Here is a 20,526-nt window from a genome sequence, read left to right as displayed (position 1 = left end):
ATACCTGATGCCTGATGCCTGATGTCTGCCTGATGCCTGATGTCTGCCTGATGCCTGATGCCTGCCTGATGCCTGGCTCCAGGGGATTCAATGTACGCAGGATTCACATACCCATATCCACATGCAGACAGACACACACTGACACATAATTAAAAGTAATAAAAACAAGTATTATAAAAGAAAGTAATTCAAGGGATGGAGAGATGGCTCAGTGGTTAAGAGCACTGACTGCTCTTCCAGAGGACCTGAGTTCAATTCCCAGAAACCACATGGTGGCTCACAACCATCTGTAATGAGATCTGAAGCCCTCTTCTGGTGTGTCTGAAGAGAGCACTGGTGTACTTATATACATTAAATAAATAAATAAATAAATAAATAAATAAATAAATAAATCATTTTTAAAAAAAGAAAGTAATTCAATGATGAAGTAGAAAGATTAGATCTCAAAAGCCAATACCATTTATAGGATGTGAGGGAAGCTCCTGTCTCAGTGCTGGATGGAGTGATGGCGGTTCCTCTTTCTTGTCTTGAACTTTCAAACCGTCATCCTTGGACATCTTGAGCCCAGAGAACTTCCACTCAGTGTAACGCATCTGCTTCAGAGTAAGAGCAATAACACTATGTGAGTGGTAGGACCTTACATTTCTTTAATGCTAGCCTTTGTGAACTTTAAAAAGTCAGTCCCTGGGGCTGGTGAGATGGCTCAGTGGTTAAGAGCACTGACTGCACTTCCAGAGGTCACGAGTTCAAATCCCAGCAACCACATGGTGGCTAACAACCATCTATAATGAGATCTGATGTCCTCTTGTGGGGTGTCTGAAGACAGCTACAGTGTACTTACATTTAATAAATAAAAATTAAAAAAAAAGTCAGTCCCTTTTAAACAAATGCATAGCATATGTATTATTCATATTCCAAGCTTAAGTGTGCATAATATTAATGTGCTGGTTACACTGATATGACAATGGGGCTTTAAAAATGCATGTGGAAGCATCTGGGGGCACTGTGGCCTTCCTGCCTTCACTGCTCCTCCCCTCTGACGGCCACAGATGTTGACTCTCCAGGGTCTCTGGGGTCCCACCTGCTGTGTGTTTCCATTCAAGATGTTACAGCTCAGATATTCCATTCTGTTCTTGCCTTGGACACCTGGTTTTTTGCTGTGTTTTCTTCGTGAGTAGCTTGCGACCTGATGCTCTTTTTCCTTCTTTTCTGCTATTACAGGAGATTTTCTCTTCTCCTGATACTGGCCAGCCTCTATGGGAATCTCTGTAGATGCTCTCTGGTCCTGAACAGATGAATCAGAGACAGAGAGCCTTAAACAATGACAGCTCAACCTCTAGTTTTCCTTCCCTCCTGCTCCTGCTCCTCTACACGGTAGAGCCTGAAGTTCTGCTCCATTAGGAGCTTCTAGATTATCTCTGATTACACATGCTACTCGTGGAAGGAATTTCCTTTATTCCATCCCTGAGACTATCCCCTCCAATTGGCTTCATAGACTATGTAGAGGCCCCCTATCCTGGGAGTTCTGGAGAGTTACCTGGGGAAAAAAAGGGGCCCATTCTTCCACGAATGAGGCCTCCAAGCCATCTTTGTTCTCCTTCTCTTCCTCCTCCTCTTCCTCCTCCACTTCCTCCCTCTCTTCCTTCTTTTCCTCATTCTCCTCCTTCTCTTCCTCCTTCTCTTTCTCCTTTTCTTCATTCTCTTCTATCTCTTCCTCCTCCTCTTCCTCCTTTTCCTCTTCCTTCTCCTCCACCTCTTCCTCCTCCTCTTCCTCTTCTTCCTCTTCTTCATCATCCTCTTCCTCCTCCTTCACTTCCTCCTCTTCTTCCTCCTCCTTCACCTCTTCCTCTTCTTCCTCCTCCTTCACCTCTTCCTCTTCTTCCTCCTCCTTCTCTTCCTCCTCCTGCTTCTCAGCTTCTGGCATCTGGAAGCTCTCTGGGGGCAGGTAGTGAGACTTCCAGTCTAGTTGCACTTTGATGGATCCATTGGATTTCTCCCCCGAGTCTGTTAGATTGAAATCACCTGAGAGACAGAAAAACTGGTTAAACTCGGTCTCATGACATAGGCTACTGAGTATTTATAAGCATCTTTTCTATTTCTCTCCATTTAGAAATCCATTGCATTTGTTAGTAATTTATTAAAATACATCAAAATTCATAATTTATAGAAAAATTAAACCAGTATAGTGGGATTCATAGGGGAAGACAAGTATTTCTGCTTCAGATGATCAAAAGGTGTAACCATGATGAAATCATCTTCACTGTCACTAAATAATATGCTATGGCTGTCCCCAGAAAACCATCACCTATGTAAGTGGTACCAAGAAAAACAGCACAGTGACTTTTTCCTGAATGTCAGGCTTCTGGCTTGTAGTTCTAATTAGCAGGTGGCTTGCCTCTCCTCTCAAGCAGAAGTGTCAAATATTGTTTTTTAAATAACTGTGATACTGGCCAGAGAGAGGCCTTGGCTACTTCCAAGGAAGCTCAGAATCTTATTAAATATGGCTGACACGGCCTATTCTGGCTATACTGCCTAATCAAAGTTTGGGAATCACTGCCTCCCTCTCTCCAGGCAGAAGCCAGACTAAGCCTCTGCTCAGTGACCCCACAACCATGAGTAAGTAAAGAGGGAAGGTAGAATAGAGCATGGCTCCAGACGGCTGGAGTCTGCCCTCGTCGCCGCTGCCACTGTCATCTCTGATGTTTTAAAAGCAGTGAGATTATGAGGAAGTGTTATGTTCTGCTCAGGTCTCTGCTCATGAACCAAGAAACAACAGTCTTTAAACAAAAACAAGTCCTGGAAAGCATGGAAGGAGTCTTTTTGTTCTGTTTTCGTTGTTGCTTTTTCGTGAGACAAGGTTGTATGATACAGCCCCAGGCAGCCTGGAACACACTATGTAGACCAGGCTGCCTTCTGCCTCCCAAGTGTTGGGATTAAAGGCACAAGACACTACACCTACTCCAAGTCTAAAGTAAGGTTTTCAGAGACTGAGGTATGGAATTCCAGAATTCAGTTGGAACTCCTTGGGAATCTCGACTATGCAGCTGCAACAGAGCTGAATCCTGTTTTCCCACCAGCAAAGCAGCTATAAACCTTCTGTTCTGTTGCTCTTGACAATATCCCGAAGTCTTTTCAGACTTCAAGAGAGACTTTCGTGGCTGACATGTTTCAGCAGTAATAGGTACTTACCGTGCAAGTCTAGGAACCTGAACTCAATCTGAATTTTCCAGAACCCACTTCACAGTGGGAGGAAACAGCTGATGCTACAAAGCTCACCTCTGATCTCCACATGCATGTGCTGGCATGTTCACTCACAGACTCACAACATGAATCTACGTACATAGTCAATGCTTAATAATATTTTTAAATGAAGGAATGACTGTTCCAAGCAAGTAAGCAAAGAAAAGTTGGTAAGAACAGAGAGATGATGCTGGGAAGAGGGCCGGGAGGTGCAGCGCCCACCTTTGATAGATTTGTTTTGTGCAAGAGGCAGCAAGGGCACCTGGGCTCGGCCAAGGTAGGAGCCAGGCTCTGGGTCTTCATCATCGAAAACATATATAGACAGAGCTTCCAGCCTCAGATACTGGTCCAGGTCAGAGGTCACAAGCATGGGGAACAGAGCCTGGTCTTTAAAGTATGGATTGCTGCTGGCTGGAATGACGGTGGTGTCATGGTCAGGAAAGGTGAAGAAGCGGTACATGACATATGGACTGGGCTGCCTTCCCAGCCATCGACTCCGGAGGCCGCAGCACCTGGTGATTTCAATCCGCAGCTCATTCCGAGGTGTCCAGGTTTCAGGTCTGGACTGGAAAGATGATGATCTTGGTCTAAGATAAAGGGCAGCCTGAGGCATTGTTGTAAGTGGAGCCCACATAGGCGAGAGGGACTGTGACCTAGAAACCTACTCTGCCAGGTCGTGACAATGCCTAACAATCATCTAGATGCCTGCCCCCGGCTCTGGTAGCTGTTGGAGGGAGATGTTCATCCCCAGGCTTATCCTAAAGAATGATAGAGAATGGAGCTAGCTTTGACCACGGTTCCCACATGGTAGAAGAAGAGAAACAACTCCTGTGCATTCTCTGACCTCCACATGCATACCATGGCATGTACCAACACAATAAATAAATAAATCTGTGTTAAATTTTTTCATCTTAAGCCGGGCGGTGGTGGCGCACGTCTTTAATCCCATCACTTGGGAGGCAGAGGCAGGCGGATTTCTGAGTTCGAGGCCAGCCTGGTCTACCGAGTGAGTTCCAGGACAGCCAGGACTACACAGAGAAACCCTGTCTTGAAAAACACAAAAAAAAATTATTCATCTTAATTGAAGATTAGATTTTTTTTAAAGACTTATTTATTTAGTATATATTCAGCAGTCTGCCCGCATGTATATCTGCCGGCCAGAAGAGGGCACCAGATCTCATTATAGGTGGTTGTGAGCCACCATGTGGTTGTTAAGAATTGAACTCAGGACCTCCGGAAGAGCAGCCATCGAGTGCCCTTAACCTCTGAGCCATCTCTCCAGTACTAGATTTTGTTTTGTAAAGAGCCAGTGAAACTGTAGCATTGGAGATATCTGAACCAACACTTGAGGGGGAAAAAAAAAGATGAGCAAAATGGAAAGAACTCAGCAGGTGTTCCCAGTGGAACAGTGTCATGAGCTCTGATGGTTTGAATACTCACTCGAATGAGGCTATGGTTAGAATGAAAAGAATATGTGAAAGTAATGGTCCCAAATTTCCGACTTTGGTGAAAATGGACATACAAGTACAGGAAGCACAGCAGGAGGGAGCTGCCAGGCCAGACAGCTAAAAGCAGAATGACAAGTGGCCTTGACTAGCGAGGGTGAAGTGGAGCTTGGGCTGTTGGAATGGAATCTGAGTTTCCCTATTGGGGAATTGCAATAGACCTGCCCAACTCCAGTATCTGAAGGCATAGCCTCCCACAAATCACCTGCGCGTCAGTGCCAATCACTGATTGTAATAAAAACTTAAATTAAAAAAAAGAGAGAGAAAAAGAGAATTGGGAAAAAGCTGTTTGTTCACAACAAAGACAAGTGTCTAACCCAGGGGATGATTTCATTTCTTCTGCAGTTTAAGCACAGGCAGAATCTGGACTGGCATTGCTATTGCAGTTTCTCACATTCAAGGGGGACTCATAGGGAGTGGGAGAGCAAGCCCCTTCTGAGGGCTACCTGGCTGAAGTCCTTCTGAGCCGCAGTTGTACTTTCTCTCACCTCATTGTTCTGGGCCTTCCGAGCTCCAAGCACATTGACTGACAGGTAGGCCTGGGCTTTCTTTCGCTTATTGCATGCCTGGAGGCTGGATTTTAGGGGCAAGCACAGCCTCATCCAGTACTCTAACACCCCCAAATCTTCTCCACCAGCTCCTGAATAGCAAAAGGCATGAAAGGCATAGAAAATAGAGTGTGGTGAAAGTCAAGAACAGAACAGAGGAAGCCTGGGTGGTGAAATCCCCGAAATCCTAGCACTTGAGAGGCTGAAGAAGGAAGGTGGCCATGAGTCCAGGGCCAGCCAGGAGGACAGGATGGGAAAAGGGAGTCACCAGAAAGCAGCTCCAGGCTTTGGCTGTTTCTTTATTTTCCAAAGCTTCTAGTCCTAAGAACCACAAGAAGCCAAAAGCACTTACCAGTAAGTGTGGCCAAGCCATGGACTCTCTCCACGGTCTCTAGCACCTTGTCAAATGAGATCCACCCTGTAGCAAGGACGTGGTGCTCACCAGCCATGGCCTGATGGAGATCAAGCCGGACTGAAGTTCCTTGAAGGTAGTGCAGGAAGAGGTAGTCTGTCTGCACTACATACTGGGAGGTGAAGTCATAGAGGGGCTGTGGCCCAGTACAGAGTGGGGTGCAGTGAGTTTCAAAATCATAGAAGGGGTAAGTGCAGAAGGTGGTAGGTTGGGTATCTCCAGCCTGTACAAGGGCAGCAGGGGTCAGGAAGGCCTGGTGGATGTGCAGCTCAAAAAGATTCTCGCTTGGATGCAGCAGAGACATGTCCACTTCTTCCTCACCTCTGTGGGCTGCCAGGGACTCCAGACACAGTGAGGGTTGCCGAGTGCCATAAGCAACGTCTTTGAGCTGCTCTACAGGGGGAAAGAACACTGCCTATCCATTAAAAGGTCGAGAGCTATCCTAAGGGGGAAGAGGATAAATGGAAAGAAAATACATTGTGGAATTCCAAGCTAAGGTTGTTTCAAGAAGCCACATGATTCAAGAAGGAAAGCAGCACAATGCCAACCAGAAGTGTTGAATTGTGAATCCCAAATGACTGCTGCCTGTACCACGGGAAGGCCCAAGTGAGGGGTGAAGTGAGCACCACAGGAGATGCGTGGCATTGCACTAATGACACTGAGCCCCACACTCAGGAGATGCCATCGTACAAATGACACTGAAGCAGACCAAGGTCCTGAGAATTTAAGGTACTGTAACAGAAAGGCACTAGAAACATAAAACATGTCCCAAAAGATGGTTATGTTTTCCTCGGAGAGAGTGGGAAGTTGCAGACGCTGTTTATCGTGTTATCCCTGCCACCGGGAAAGGCTGCCTGGAGCAGGCCAGCTCAGTTACAAGAGGGCTCCTTATGTGCTATTCAGACATTGGCTTTATTCGAAGAGGTGAAGAAATCTACTTTGAATCGAATGATAATGACTTAAAAGGTAAGAAAGAAAACTCGAGAGGAAAGAGGTTGAAAGTGCTCTCCCTGGGATGCAAGACACAGAGACAGAACCAAATCTGCATTGTTCTTAAGACCCACCAGATTCTCAGATGTAGGCTGCTTCACACTGGGAACACTTGAGTCCTTATAGCATGTTGTTGGTGACTAACCTCCTTTAAGAGCTAACTCAGTTGAATAAAAATGTTCTTGATAGATCAGAATGCATTTATTTAATTATTTAATCTGGAGAAATGACTCTGTGGCTAAGACCATGCACTGCTCTCCCAGAGGACCTGCATTTGATTCCCAGCACCCATTTCAGGTGGTTCACGACTGCCTGTAATTCCCACTCCAGGGATTCAACACCACCTTCTGCATTCTGTAGGCACCTGCATACATGTGCATATATCTCTACACAGATATACATGCATAGACTTAAATAAAACTAAAAATAAATACTTTTTCAGAATGTTTAAGATTTATTTTTATTTTATGTGTAAGGACGCTTTACCTGGATATATTATGCATAAAGCACCCACAAGGACAGAAGGAGCACGCTTGGACCATCTGGAACTGGAGTTGCTAACAGTTGTTATCCTTCATGTGAACTCTGGGAACTGAAACCAGGCACTCTGCAAGAGCAACAACTGCTCTTAATCCTGAGCCATCTCACTAGCGCCCCACAATGTCTTCATGCTTAAGTGGCAAGGGAGAGGAGAGGCTGTCAGGATGGCATAGTAGATAAGTGTGCTTGCTGCTAAGGACCTGAGGTTGGTTCTGTAGAGCCTCCATGATGGGAGAAAGAGCCAGTTCCTGTAGGTTGCCCTCTATCCTTCACAAGCGTGCCCCTTCTGTCTGTCTCTGTCTGTCTGTCTGTCTGCCTCTCCCCCCCCCCTTACACACACAGAAAGAGAGAGAGAGACACACACACACACAGAGAGAGAGAGAGAGAGAGAGAGAGAGAGAGAGAAGAGAGAAAATAATTTTTTTTTAATGGTAGTGAATATCTGTACTCTCAGTACTCAGGAAACAGGCAGGAGAGTTGCAATTTTGAGGCCAGCCTGGATTGCATAGGAAGAGAGCTCAGAAAATGGTGGCTGGGGGTTGGAGATGGCAACAGGAGTGGGGGGAGGCTCAGTGGTTCACACCTGTAACCTCAACACTTGGGAGGCTGAAGCAAGTCAACCTCTGTGAGTTCAAGGCTATCATGATTTACACAGTAAGTTCTAGGACAGCCAGAGGAAAAAAATAATACAAAAAAAATGTAACACAGAAACTGACTAATTGATTGATATTTTCCTTTTTTGTTGTTTTGTTTTGTGTTTGTTTTAGACAGGGTCTCATTGTGTTGCCCAGACTGACAAACCTGCTATATAGACCAGGCTGGCATTGAACTCTGCCTGCTTCTGCCTCCAAGTTCTGGAGATTAAAGAAAAGTGACATCTACCCAGAAAATTGATGTTTTCTTCAGTTATAAGGTTTGATATAGCCAAGCAGTGGTAGTACAAGTCTTTGATCCCATCACTCCAGAGGCAGATGCAGGCAGATCTCTGTGAGTTCAAGGCCAGCCTGGTCTACAGATCAAGTTCCAGGACAGCCAGGGCTATACAGAGAAAAACCTAAAATAAACAAACAAACGAACAAACAAATGATATGACAATACGATATGTTTAAATTGACCTTACATGACACAAAGCTAATAGCCTTATATATAAGGAAGTACAAATCAGAGATATATTAAATCATGGGGGAAAGGTAGAAGTAGGGATGGGCAATTCTCAAAAGAAATAATTCGGGCTGGAGAGATGGCTCAGCAGTTAAGGAGCACTGGCTGCTCTTCCAGAGGTCCTCAGTTCAATTCTAGCAACTACATGGTGGCTCACAACCTGTAATGAAGTCTGATGCCCTCCTTCTGCAGGCATACATAGAAATGGCCACGAGGATTCAGTCCGAGGGAGGACTGTTTATTTGGCAGCAGCCTTACCAGACTCACCGTGGTGTGGTAAGTCCCCCATACCTCCCTGTACTCTAGGGCTGTGCTCACTAGGAACCTGCTCATTACTGACTCTCTTACCAGGACGTAGAGCCGCTTCACAGCAGCTCCATGGATGCTGATGTGAGTGCCTTGCCTTCTGCTTTAAATATCGGACTGTGGTGAGTTTGGTTAGGGTAAGTCATCTCCCGAGTGCATATCGGTAAAGCCTACTCCTTAAACTCAAGCTTGAGAGTAGCCCCTGTTCTGAAGTGACCATACTGAACAGGAAGAACCTGACTAGGAAACACATTGGCAACACCCTCCTTCCTCTGCTTCCATCCTTAAATTGCAACAAAGATTTTAGAGAGAAACCTCAGGAAAAGATGAGAGGAAATGAATGACAAGGGTGTTATTATCTGGCAAGACCTGCTCTAGGCTGATAGGCATGGGTTCAAGAAATGACAGAGGAAAGGAGAGATTCACCAACCTTGGGGTCAGTTAGCCTCATTGACATTGACACTCTTCCAACCACCTGGAAGCACTGCTGGCCCTGTAGAAACTCTCCAGGAAAATCAAAGATTTGCACTGAGCAGAAGACGAAAGGAAGTTACAGATCAGTCATGAGAGGAGAAAAGATAAGAGCAGGAGGAATAAAGTCAGGAGGATCGGATTGGATTGCTGTTAGTCATGTGACATAGCCCAAGATGGAAACAAAAGTACTAAGACTTGCCGGATGTTGGAAGGCCGTGGCTTCTTAAAATACCTTCCAGCTGCTTTATGCGGCTGTTCTTGAAGTCTAGGAGGTGATTCAGCCTCTCCAGTTTCTCTTCATGGTCCCTATTTTCTTTGTCAGCTTTTGTCAACGTTGCCTCCAGCTCCTCCTGAAACAAAATAAGAGCTGAATTTTCCCCTCCCTGTCTCAGAACCAAAGAGCCCTGACTTTAAAAACTGGACCTTGCTGGAGAAGGAGATTGATTGCCATCTCTTCAGGAGGGAAGGTTTGACCCAGGAAGCAAGCTTAGGTTTTCTAAGAACCTTCATGCCCACCTGCATTTGTGACACCTGGGGTGATTTTGTCCCTAGGACTTTGGGTGGAAATGAACCCAGAAGTTTAGCACTTGCCATTTCATGAGCTCCTCCTTAGGTGACTTCTGGGACCAGGTGCCTGGGCATGTGTGAGTGAGATCTGAGGTGCCTCCCTAGGAAGCACCTTGCTACCCACCAGCCCTGGAAACCCAAGGCATGCTTGCTTCCCAGTGTGATTCTCATATGCCCAGATTCCTGTCCCATTCCTTGCACCTGATAGCACATGTTGATTTTGCGCTGCAGAAGAAGCATGTCTCTGGTTTTTTCTAGTTCCAGTGAGGTCTCTGCATGGGACACTTGCAGCTCACTTAGCACCTGGGACAGGTTATTCTTGTCTTGAGCTTTTGGTTTACTGGACTAGAGAGTGAAAACATTGGTAAAAGCAGTTGGTGAGATTGTAAGACACCAGCAACAACATTTTCTCCAGAATATACAAGATTCGTGTCACCTCACAAGGGCTCTCTACCCTCACCTCCCAACCCCCAGTCAGTGTGTCACTGCAGAGTGGTGACAGTTTTCAAGTGGCAGTTTGGAGGCTAGCAGGATGGCTCAGGCTTGAGCTGAGCAAGCTTTCAGTCTCTGAAACCCACACATAAGTGTTAGGAGAAAACCAACTCTGCAAAGATGTCCTCTGACCCCCACAAATGTACCACGTGGGGGACATGTGCCCACACAAACTTGTTATAGACACCCACAAAATTGTAATGAATAAAAGCAAAATGGCAGTTTGCCTTTCAGGAGATTATCCCAAGTTCACACCTAAAGACTCTAGGGACAAGAGAGATGGCTCAGTGGTTAGGAGCACTGGCTGCTTTTTCGGGAAACCCAGATTCAATTCCCAAAGCCCGAGTGGCAGCTCATGATTGTCTAGAACTCTAGTTTCAGGGGATTCAGTGCCCTCTTCTGGCCTCCATGGGCACTGCACACACACACAACACATACATACATGCAAGCAAAGCACTCATATCCATAAACAATAAATAATAAATCTTTAAAAACTAAACAAAGAGACCAGAAAGATGGTCAGTGATTAAGAGCACTTACTGCTCTTGGAGGGCCCAGGCTTGGTTCCCAGCACCCACATGGTAGTTCGCAACCATCCATAACTCCAGTCCTAGAGAATCTAATGTCCTTTTATGGCTGCCATGGGCTCCAGGTACAGACATAATGTGCAGACACAAGACTCACATAGTAAATTAAAAAAATACATCTTTTTAAAAAGCATTTTCTATAACTACAACTTTTTAAAATGTATATGAATACTCTACTGCATGTACACCTGCATGCCAGAAGAAGGGCTCAGACCCTGTTACAGATGGTTGTGAGCCATTGTGTTACCATTGGGAATTGAACTCAGGACCTCTGGAAGGGCAGCCAGTGCTCTTAACAGCTGAGGCATCTCTCCAGCACCAGTAAATACAACTTTTAAATGTTTTATTTCATATGCATCAGTGTTTTGCATGCGTGTCTGTGTGAGGGTGTTGGATTCCTTGGAAATGGAATTACAGACAGTTGCTAGCCTGCTATGTTGATGCTGAGAATTGAACCTGGGTCCCCCAGAAGAGCAGCCAGAGTTCTTAACTGTTGAACCATCGCTCTAACCCCCCTTTTAAAAATCTTGTAACGAAAACTTTTAAAGAAGAGTCTACCTCGCTAGGCGGTGGTGGCACACGCCTTTAATCCCAGCACTTGGGAGGCAGAGGCAGGTGGATTTCTGAGTTTGAGGCCAGCCTGGTCTACAGAGTGAGTTCCAGGACAGCCAGGGCTACACAGAGAAACCTTGTCTCGAAAAAACAAACCAAAAAAATAAAAATAAAAAAGAAGAGTCTCCCTCTTATGAGCTGTAAAGCATGGAGTCCTGGGTGGCGCTCACTAAGCCCTGTCTGTCGGCTGGCTCCACACTTTTAAAATCCCGTTCTCAATCAGGAAAGAGTGTTGCCCCTGTAGTTCTTTCCCCTGGGGTTTCTGTCAGAAACCTCTCAGCAGAGTGACTAATTTACCTCTCTTTGATCTGTCTGTGGGAGTAGAGTGGGCTGAGCAGCCAGTTCAGACAGCTCTTCTGGAGACGGGGATACAGTAGCTGTTAACTGAAGGCTCTCTTCTTCCTGTTTATGCTGGCAAAGGATGTTGGTGTCTTGAAACTTCAGCTTTTCATCTTGAGCTGCTGAAAATGGAATCCAGAGAACTGAACCCAGTTATTGGCAACCATAGTCAGAGTTGAGTCAAGTGTGAAAGAATGTTTGGCTTTACAGCTTCATTTTATATGGAAAAGCAGTTCCCTCTTGCTGAGACAAAGGGCCTCTAGCCTGTTGACCCATCAATGGAGGTTGTACTTCTAATGTAAGATCAGATGATAGAAGGATAGAAGAGCACCCAAGGAATTGTGGGATGGAGAGGGAAACACAATCAGGACAGTCACCCAGCACTTGGGAGGCAGAGAAAGGCGGATTTCTGAGTTCGAGGCCAGCCTGGTCTACAGAGTGAGTTCCAGGACAGCCAGGGCTACACAGAGAAACCCTGTCTCGAAAAAACAAAACAAAGCAAAAAAGAGTTCAGATGGGTTAAGCTGGGTGCAATGGTGCACAGATGCCTATGATCCATACGGAAAGGTGGTGCACATACAATGCACATACAAGTGTAATCGACACGGAATGTGGAGGCAAAAGGACTGAGTATTCAAGGTCAGATGGAACCACATTGACATCTTTTCTCAAGGAAAAAAAGGGGCGGGGCTAGAGAGGTGGCTCAGCAGTTAAGAGCACTGGCTGCTCTTCCAGTGTCCTGAGTTCAATTCCCAGCAACCAAATGGTGGCTCACAACCATCTGTGATGGGATCTGATGCGCTCTTCTGGTGTGTCTGAAGACATGACAGTGTACTCATATACTTAAATAAATAAAATAAACAATTAAATAAAATCTTAAAAAAAAAAAGACAGGGGTGGTAGATGGAGGCCCTCATAGATCACCTGTGTAGCATGTGTGAGGCCCTCCATTAAATCTCCAACACCAAATCAATGGGAAAAAGAGACAGGGACTAATGACCCTAAAAACCCAGAAGCCAACAAATGTACTTTTCCTTTTTTTGTTTTGTTTTGTTTTTTTTTTTTTTCAAGACAGGGTTTCTCTGTGTAGCCCTGGCTGTCCTGGAACTCACTCTGTAGACCAGGCTGGTCTACAGAAATCCTACTGAAATTTCTACTCAGAAATCCACCTGCCTCTGCCTCCCAAGTGCTGGGATTAAAGGTGTGTGCCACCACTGCCTGGCTACAAATGTACTTCTCAATTTTTGATATCAGGTGGAAAAAAAAACTGAGTTTTTTCCACTCATCTCAGAAATGACTGAATTTTAAAAAATACACAGAGAAATTTTTTTCTTCTTCTTCGTGTGTGTGTGTATGTGTGTGTGTGTGTGCATGCGTGTTTGCTTGCGTGCGTGTGTATTTTGAGGATCTCACTATGTAGCCCTGGCTGTCCTGGAACTCATTATGTAGACCAGGCTACTCTTGAACTCACAGAGATCCTCCTGCCTTTGCCTCCCAAGTACTGAGACTAAAGGTGTGCGCCACCATGCTGGGTGAGAAATTTATGTTTAGCACACTCAATAAAGTAAATGTTTAAAAACAATAAGAGTTGGGCTGGAGAGATGGCTCAGTGGTTAAGAGCACCGACTGCTCTTCCAGAGGTTCTGAGTTCAATTCCCAGCAACCACATGGTGTCTCACAACCATCTGTAATGGGATCCGATCCCCTCTTCTGGTGTGTCTGAAGACAGCTAAAGTGTACTCATATACATAAAATAAATAAAAAATAAAAAAAATAAAAAAAATAAAAAAAAAACAATAAGAGTTGATATCATTCCATCAGGAAGAGCTGTACAAGGAAAGGCATACATATGAGGTAGGTAGGTCACATGACTTTCTGGCTAAACCAGACCTAATTACCCATGTTTAATCCTAGTTATTAATGACCACAAAATACAGGGTCAGGGGGAAGACTGGAGAAGGAGAGGCCTAAGTTCCTGTCTCCCAAACTAGACGCAGATGGCGCTGCCCTTGAGAACACTCCTTCAGACCAGACCCACCTTTGTTGGTTGCTTGAAGCAAGACTTTTGTCTCCTCCAGCCCAGCGCTCATTTGGTCCAGCAGTGGACAGGCCTGCTGCGGGAGCTGCTCCCCTACGATCTCTCTGCTCCAGTGAGGCTGATGACTGCTCTCCAGAGGCTGATGACTGCTATCCAGCATGCTGAAAACCCCAGGCTCGGTGTCAGATGGGTCCTCAAAGGAGTAGGATTCAGCATCTTTGTTACACAGTTTCAGCATCTCTGGGACCTAGCTGATCATTCCTTTCTCCACATGTTTTTTCTGCCCAGGCTTTATTTGTAACTGTCACTCACTAACTGCTTTGGAACTTTTGGGTGGCATGGAGGAGTCAGTGTCCCATCTGCTTAAGTCTTGAGGATTCTACTATGCTAGCACCTTACTCCTATGTTTCTCAAGGAACTTCTCCCGTGGGATGGCTTCCTTAGGTGAGGGTCCATGTGTTAGGACATGCTGAGACCTCCTGAGTTAGAACTGACAAACAAGAGCTTTCTTTTCTCACCTTGTTCCCTTATAGCCCTTTGCCAATGGCTACTTTAGAGAACACATGCCTTTCTTTAAACTACCTGCTGTACTCGAGAATGAAAACAAGCTTTTCAACGCCTGCAACTCCATTCCATGATATTTAGCTGTTAGACCTGACTTGAGTGTAAAACATACAAGACCAGGTCTTAGTCACATATACAAATGGAATGACATTGACATTAAAAGCTTCCTGACCAAGAGCAGTTGTGGTAGCACATACCTTTAACTCCAGCACTTGGGAGGCAGAGGTAGGTACATCTCTGAGTTTGAGGCCAGTCTCAAACTCTATAAAGTGAGTTCCAGGACAGCCATGGCTGCAATGAGAAACCCTGACTCAAAAAATCCAAAATAAAATAATAATAATAATAATAATAATAATAATAATACAAAGAAAACAGTCCTAGCCAGGAGTGGTAGCCTATCCCTTTATGACAGCACCAAGAAGCAGAGGCAGATAGATTTCTGTGAGTTTTAGGCTAACCTGGTCTACATAGGGAGTCCCTATCTAAAAAACAAACAAAACTAACAAAAATACCTAATGAGGATGAGATGGGTGGTAAGCTGGTACAGTGTGTGGGTGCCTGCTGCCAAGCCTGACAACCTGAGTTCAAGTCCCAGGTACCATGTGATGAAAGGACAGAACTCCTGCAAGTTGTCCTTTGACCTCCACATGCACACTGCAGCATGTGCCCCTCCTAATAAATAAATGTAAAAAGACTAAAAGAGGTGAGTGAGGGAAATTCCTCCTACAGCTTCTAGAAATTAGAGCTAGTCTTATCTCTAAAGATTAATGAAAAGAGAAACAAACAAATAAACAAACACCCTGGGGGCTGGAGCGACGGCTCCATGGTTAAGAGCACTTGTTTTTATTGTAAGAGACCCAGGTTCTATTCTAAGCACTCACATGGGGTTCACTGCCCTCCATCACTCCAGCTCAAGGAATCCCATGCCCTCTTTTGACCTCTGTAGGCACCAGGCACACATATCATATAAAAACACACATGCAGACAAAACACTCATACACATAAAATGAAACAAGTAAACTTAAGACAAAGTTTGAAGAAAACACTGTTTCTGAGCCAGGTGGCGCACACCTTTCATCCCAGAATCTGGGAGGCAGAGGAAGGAGGATCTCTGAGTACTAAGCCAGCCTGGTCTACAGACCAAGTTCTGGGATGGGGGTACACAGAGGAAACTCTCTCTAAAATAAAACAAACAAATAAAACAACAACAACAAAAAAAAACCCACAAGTGTTTCTGAAATAAATGTCATATAAAAACTACTTGGTTACCTAATTAGGATTTTTTTTTTTTTAGGTCAGGTGTCAGTTACACATCGCCTTAATCCTAATCCCCACACTGGGAGGCCAAGACAGGTGAGTCTGAGATCATCCTGAACTACATAGTGAATTTCAGGAGAGCCTAGTCTACATAGAGAGATCCCATCTTAAAACAAAGTTTCTTAGGGGGCTGAGGAGTTAACTATCGTGAATGAAGCCTTGAGTTCAGTATTCAGAACTGTGTGGATCAAACATGGTGGCATACACCTGTAATTCCAACACCCTGGAGATGGAGGCAAGGAGAGAAGTTCAAGGTCATTCCTGGCTACACAATGAGTTCAAGGCCTTCCTCTGCTGGACCATTCATCCCATACAGGCCCTGCCTCCTAAATGCAGTGATCACAGGTGCAGGATCTACACCTGGCTGTAGGGATCACAGGTGCAGGAACCACACCTGGCTGTAGAGATCACAGGTGCAGGATCCACACCTAGCTGTAGAGATCACAGGTGCAGGAACCACACCTGGCTGTAGAGATCACAGGTGCAGGATCCACACCTGGCTGTAGGGATCACAGGTGCAGGATCTACACCTGGCTCCCTTTGTCATATTTCACCAGGACAGAAAGTAATTTGATTTGGTTTTTTTTTTTGTTTTTTTTTTTTTTGGTTTTTCGAGACAGGGTTTCTCTGTATGGCCCTGGCTGTCCTGGAACTCACTCTGTAGACCAGGCTGGCCTCGAATTCAGAAATCCACCTACCGCTGCCTCCCAAGTGCTGGGATTAAAGGCATGCGCCACCACCGCCCGGCAGTAATTTGAGTTTTAAAAATGTCTTCACACAGTTTTTTAGTGGTACTGGGAATTGAACCCAGGACTTCACACACCTGAGGGAAATGGTCTATCACTAACCTCCCTATCCCACCATCATCTTATTGTTATGTTAAGACAGAGTCCCACTAAATTGCCTAGGTTGTCCTCAAACTCATACTGTAGCCCAGGTACACTTTGAACCTGTGGATATACTTGGCTCAGGTCCTTAGTAGCTGGGATTACCAGGCCTGTGCCATGAGGCCCAACTAAGTCCTTTTAATTATAAAATGAACATATGAGTATATGTTTACTGTAAAAATTTTAAATGAGAGTTGGAGAGATGCCCCAGCGACTAAGAAACTAGTTCTTCTTCCAGAGGACCTAAATTCAGTTCCCAGAACCCACATGATGGTTCATAACCGTCTGAAACTTCAGTTCTAGGGGATCCAATGCCGTCTTCTGGCCTCCAGAGGCAGACACCAGGCACACATGTGGTGTGTAGACACACACATGCACACAACACACCCATACACATAAAATAAAATAAGTAAAAAAAAAAATTAAAGTGATTAAAGACCTGGACAAGCCGAGCAGTGGTGGCACACGACTTTAATTCCAGCACTTGGGAGGCAGAGGCAGGTGGATTTCTGAGTTTGAGGCCAGCCTGGTCTACAGAGTGAGTTCCAGAACAGCCAGGGCTACACAGAAAACCCCTGTCTCGAAAAACCAAAAAAAAAAAAAAAAACAAAAAAGACCTGGACATAAAGTGAAAGTGTCAGTGTGTTATCAAACACACAAGCCGGAAAAGGCTAGCACACACATGTACAATTTGCCTTTCCTTTGAACTTTATAGTTATCTCCTTTTCTGTTTTGTTCTTTGAGACAGATTTTCTCTCTATAAAGTCCTGATTGTCCTGGAACTCACTCTGTACACCAGGCTGGCCTTGTGGCCTCCATCTTTGTCAGCCTTTACCTCCAGAATTCAGAATAAAGATGTGTGCCACCATGCCCAGTCAATGTGTTTAAAACTTAGAAGGTTCCATAATTCTTTTTGTTTGTTTGTTTGTTTTTGTTTTTTTCAAGACAGGGTTTCTTTGTGTAGCCCTGGCTGTCCTGGAACTAACTCACTCTGTAGACCAGGCTGGCCTCAAACTCAGAAATCTGCCTGTCTCTGCCTCCCATGTGCTGGGATTAACCATAATTCTTTTGTAGAAAACGATACTTTGGGAACCAGACTTTGTACTCACTTTTCTAAGAGTCTGTCGTAATTGTCACTCAGCAATTTTCGTTCATTTTCCAAATCTTCAACTCTGACCTGAAACTAAGAAAGACAGAATCCTCGAGACCACACTGGTCTTGCTCTCCATCACAGATTGGAGCTTGGCATGGGCTTTTCTATACTGGTTCTATAAGGTGTCATCTGAAGGACTGGTGGGCAGTAGTGTGCACACCTTTAATTCCAGCACAGAGGCAGGTGAGCCTATGAGGTCAAGGCCAGCCTGGCCAGCACCTACATGGCCACACACTATAACTCTAGTTCTAGAGGATAGGTACACGTATGCAGGCAAAATACTCATACATAAAATAAAATAATCCCCCTGGAGAGATGGCTCAGCGGTTAAGAGCACTGACTGCTCTGCCAGAGGTCCTGAGTTCAATCCCCAGGAACCACATGGTGGCTCACAACCATATGTAATGGGATCTGATGCCCTCTTGTGGTGTGTGTCTAAAAACAGCTACAGTGTACTCATATAAATAATAATAAATAAATTTTAAAAAATAAAATAAAATAATCTTTTAAAAAAAAGTCCCTCTCACATTTATTTATTTATTTATTTATTTATTTATTTATTTATTTGGTTGACCGTTTTATCATGTAGCCCAAGTTGGTCTCAAACCAACATCCAAAAAAGATCTTGCATGTTTCACCGTGTTATTTCCGTCTTTAGATTGCTAAGGTTACTAGTGTATGTTAACATATGTTAACACCGTGGTTACAGGTGTATATGTTAGTACATGTTTTGCTTTGAGTCAGGGTTTCACCGAGAAGGACTGAAGTCAGAGAACTCTGCCTCTCACGGGCTGGAGTTAAAGGCCTGTGACACCATGCCCGGCAGCATACCTGCTCTTATGCAGTGTTGCGGATCAAACCCAGAGCCTTAGGTGTGCTTGGCAAGTACTCCATAACAGAGCTTCACCCAAGCCTGGGACACAGTTGACGGTGTCTTCTCACTACTATTATTTACCTCCTTCAGAGTTATCTGCAAGATAGACACATCTCCCAGCTGGGTCTTCAAGCTCACAGCCTTCTTGCTCTCTTCACTCAGCTCTGCCTTGAGCTCATTCACTTGGCTGAGGAAGGCATCATGGGTTGCATCCAATATTCCCTGATTCTGCAGACAAAAGGAAATTCTTCTAAGAATGATCACATGATTCAAGAGTTGTGGTCTCCAGGCAGCAGCATTCTTAGGTGAAGGCCACAAAAAATGACCATGTGGTGGTTTGGTTATGAATGGCCCCCATATGCTCATATAGTTCAATACTTGGTCATCAGGGAGTGGCACAACTTTAGAAGGATTAGGAGGTGTGGCCTTGTTGGAGTGGGTGTGGCCTTGTGAGAGGAAGTGTGTCACTAGTTTAGAAGCCCAAGCCAGGCCCAGTGACTCTCTTTGTTCTTCTTGATGCCTGGGATCTGTATGTGGAAGTCTCAGCTGCTTCTCTAGCACCATGCCTGGCTGTGTGCCTCCATTCTCCCCACCATGTAGACAATGGACTAATCCTCTGAAACTGTGAGCAAGCCTCAGCTAAATGCTTTCTTTCATAAGAGCTGCTTTGCCCATGAATCTCTTCACAGCAATAGAACACTAAGTCAGACCTTGAGGATAATGAACAACACAATACCTGGCTCCTGTAAAGTGACCTTTTTTTTTTTTCTTCTTAGCATTTCTCTGTGAGTATAGTTTTCCTTTTAAGGAGGACTTTCTTTCCATTCTGAACTTATCTCTGGAGCTATAATTTTTTTCTAAGACCCAGTTAATCCTTGGCTCTAAATTAGGTGCCATTTTCAGAAGCTGCCTTTATTTTCCAAGCTATTTGGTTGCTTTTTATAATGATATTAATTCTCCTCTTGGCCCTGGGAAGATACCATGTCAGCTCTAGAAGTTGTGTGCCATGTTCTGTGGCTGCTTCTATCTGGGCATAGCTGAGCTACTTGGAGACCCTCAGTCACAGGCACTTACCCCGTTTTGTCTGCACCCCACTCTCTACTGTGAGTGGGGTCAAAGACTGAAGAACATCAGATGAAGAACAGCCACAGGATACCTCATTGCCTTATACATGTCAAAAGAATACTCCTAGGAATTTTTGAGTAAATGTTATAGTTTGCTGTGGTAATAAACTAAAAAAATACCACTTAACTTAGGACTTGTATTTTGCTTTTGCTGAAAACAATATAATAAACATCATTTATTGTAGTAATAGCATAATTCATCTTACTAGAAACAATATGACCTAATAATCAGTTTAATTGCCTCAACTCTACTGTCATATAACCCACAGAAGTACACAGATTTCTTTGGATTTGATTGCTCTGATTACTAAGAATAGAGTCAAAGAATCTTTATTAATTACCTTCTGATGCCAGGAGAGGTGGCACACACCTTTAGTCCCAGCCCTCAGGAGCAGATGCAGAGAGATCTCTGTGAATTTGAGGCCAGCTTGGTCTACAGAGTGAGTTCCAGGATATTCAGGGCAGGTAGAGAGATTAAACAACCATAACAACTACAAAAATTACCTTCTGGAGCAAGTCTTCATATGCCTGGAAGAAATAAGTAAGCATTATTTCACCAGTTCATCAATTTCATGAGATACTTGACATCCATGTAAGATAAATATAGTCCAGTGTGGCATTTCACACTCTTAAACCCAGCACTCAGGAGGCAGAAGCAGGAGGATCTCTCTGAGTCTGAGTCAAGACTAGTCTATGTAACAAGTTCCAAGCTAGCCAGGGCTACAGTGAGACCTTTTCTTAGAGAGAGAGAGAGAGAGAGAGAGAGAGAGAGAGAGAGAGAGAGAGAGAGAGAGAG

The 20,526-nt window shown here is 44.6% G+C and overlaps 1 protein-coding gene across 2 annotated transcripts in view; it reads right to left on the bottom strand.

The window, feature by feature from the left end:
* Positions 1 to 20,526, bottom strand: part of Rpgrip1 (RPGR interacting protein 1) — a 50,120-nt gene that overhangs the window by 13,898 nt on the left and 15,696 nt on the right. Inside the window, exons 7-20 of one of the 2 annotated variants that reach the window (XM_028788475.1) lie at positions 20,235 to 20,258; positions 18,688 to 18,834; positions 17,689 to 17,762; positions 13,812 to 13,972; positions 11,732 to 11,895; positions 9,945 to 10,088; positions 9,376 to 9,526; positions 5,646 to 6,098; positions 5,234 to 5,385; positions 3,463 to 3,805; positions 1,841 to 2,022; positions 1,538 to 1,780; positions 1,082 to 1,285; positions 458 to 593 (exon numbers count right to left, since the gene is read on the bottom strand). In XM_028788475.1, coding sequence (XP_028644308.1) covers positions 458 to 593; positions 1,082 to 1,285; positions 1,538 to 1,780; positions 1,841 to 2,022; positions 3,463 to 3,805; positions 5,234 to 5,385; positions 5,646 to 6,098; positions 9,376 to 9,526; positions 9,945 to 10,088; positions 11,732 to 11,895; positions 13,812 to 13,972; positions 17,689 to 17,762; positions 18,688 to 18,834; positions 20,235 to 20,258 — 2,578 coding nt within the window. The remainder of the gene's footprint in view (positions 1 to 457; positions 594 to 1,081; positions 1,286 to 1,537; positions 1,781 to 1,840; positions 2,023 to 3,462; positions 3,806 to 5,233; positions 5,386 to 5,645; positions 6,099 to 9,375; positions 9,527 to 9,944; positions 10,089 to 11,731; positions 11,896 to 13,811; positions 13,973 to 17,688; positions 17,763 to 18,687; positions 18,835 to 20,234; positions 20,259 to 20,526) is intronic. The other variant, XM_028788476.1, reaches the window with a different exon arrangement.

The sequence above is a fragment of the Grammomys surdaster genome, unplaced genomic scaffold (genome assembly GCF_004785775.1).
Source record: "Grammomys surdaster isolate TR1022 unplaced genomic scaffold, NIH_TR_1.0 125750, whole genome shotgun sequence".
In the NCBI taxonomy this organism is placed as follows: Eukaryota; Metazoa; Chordata; class Mammalia; order Rodentia; family Muridae; genus Grammomys; species Grammomys surdaster.
The sequence above is the reverse complement of the archived record's forward strand: the minus strand, read 5'-3'. Positions and strand labels throughout refer to the sequence as shown.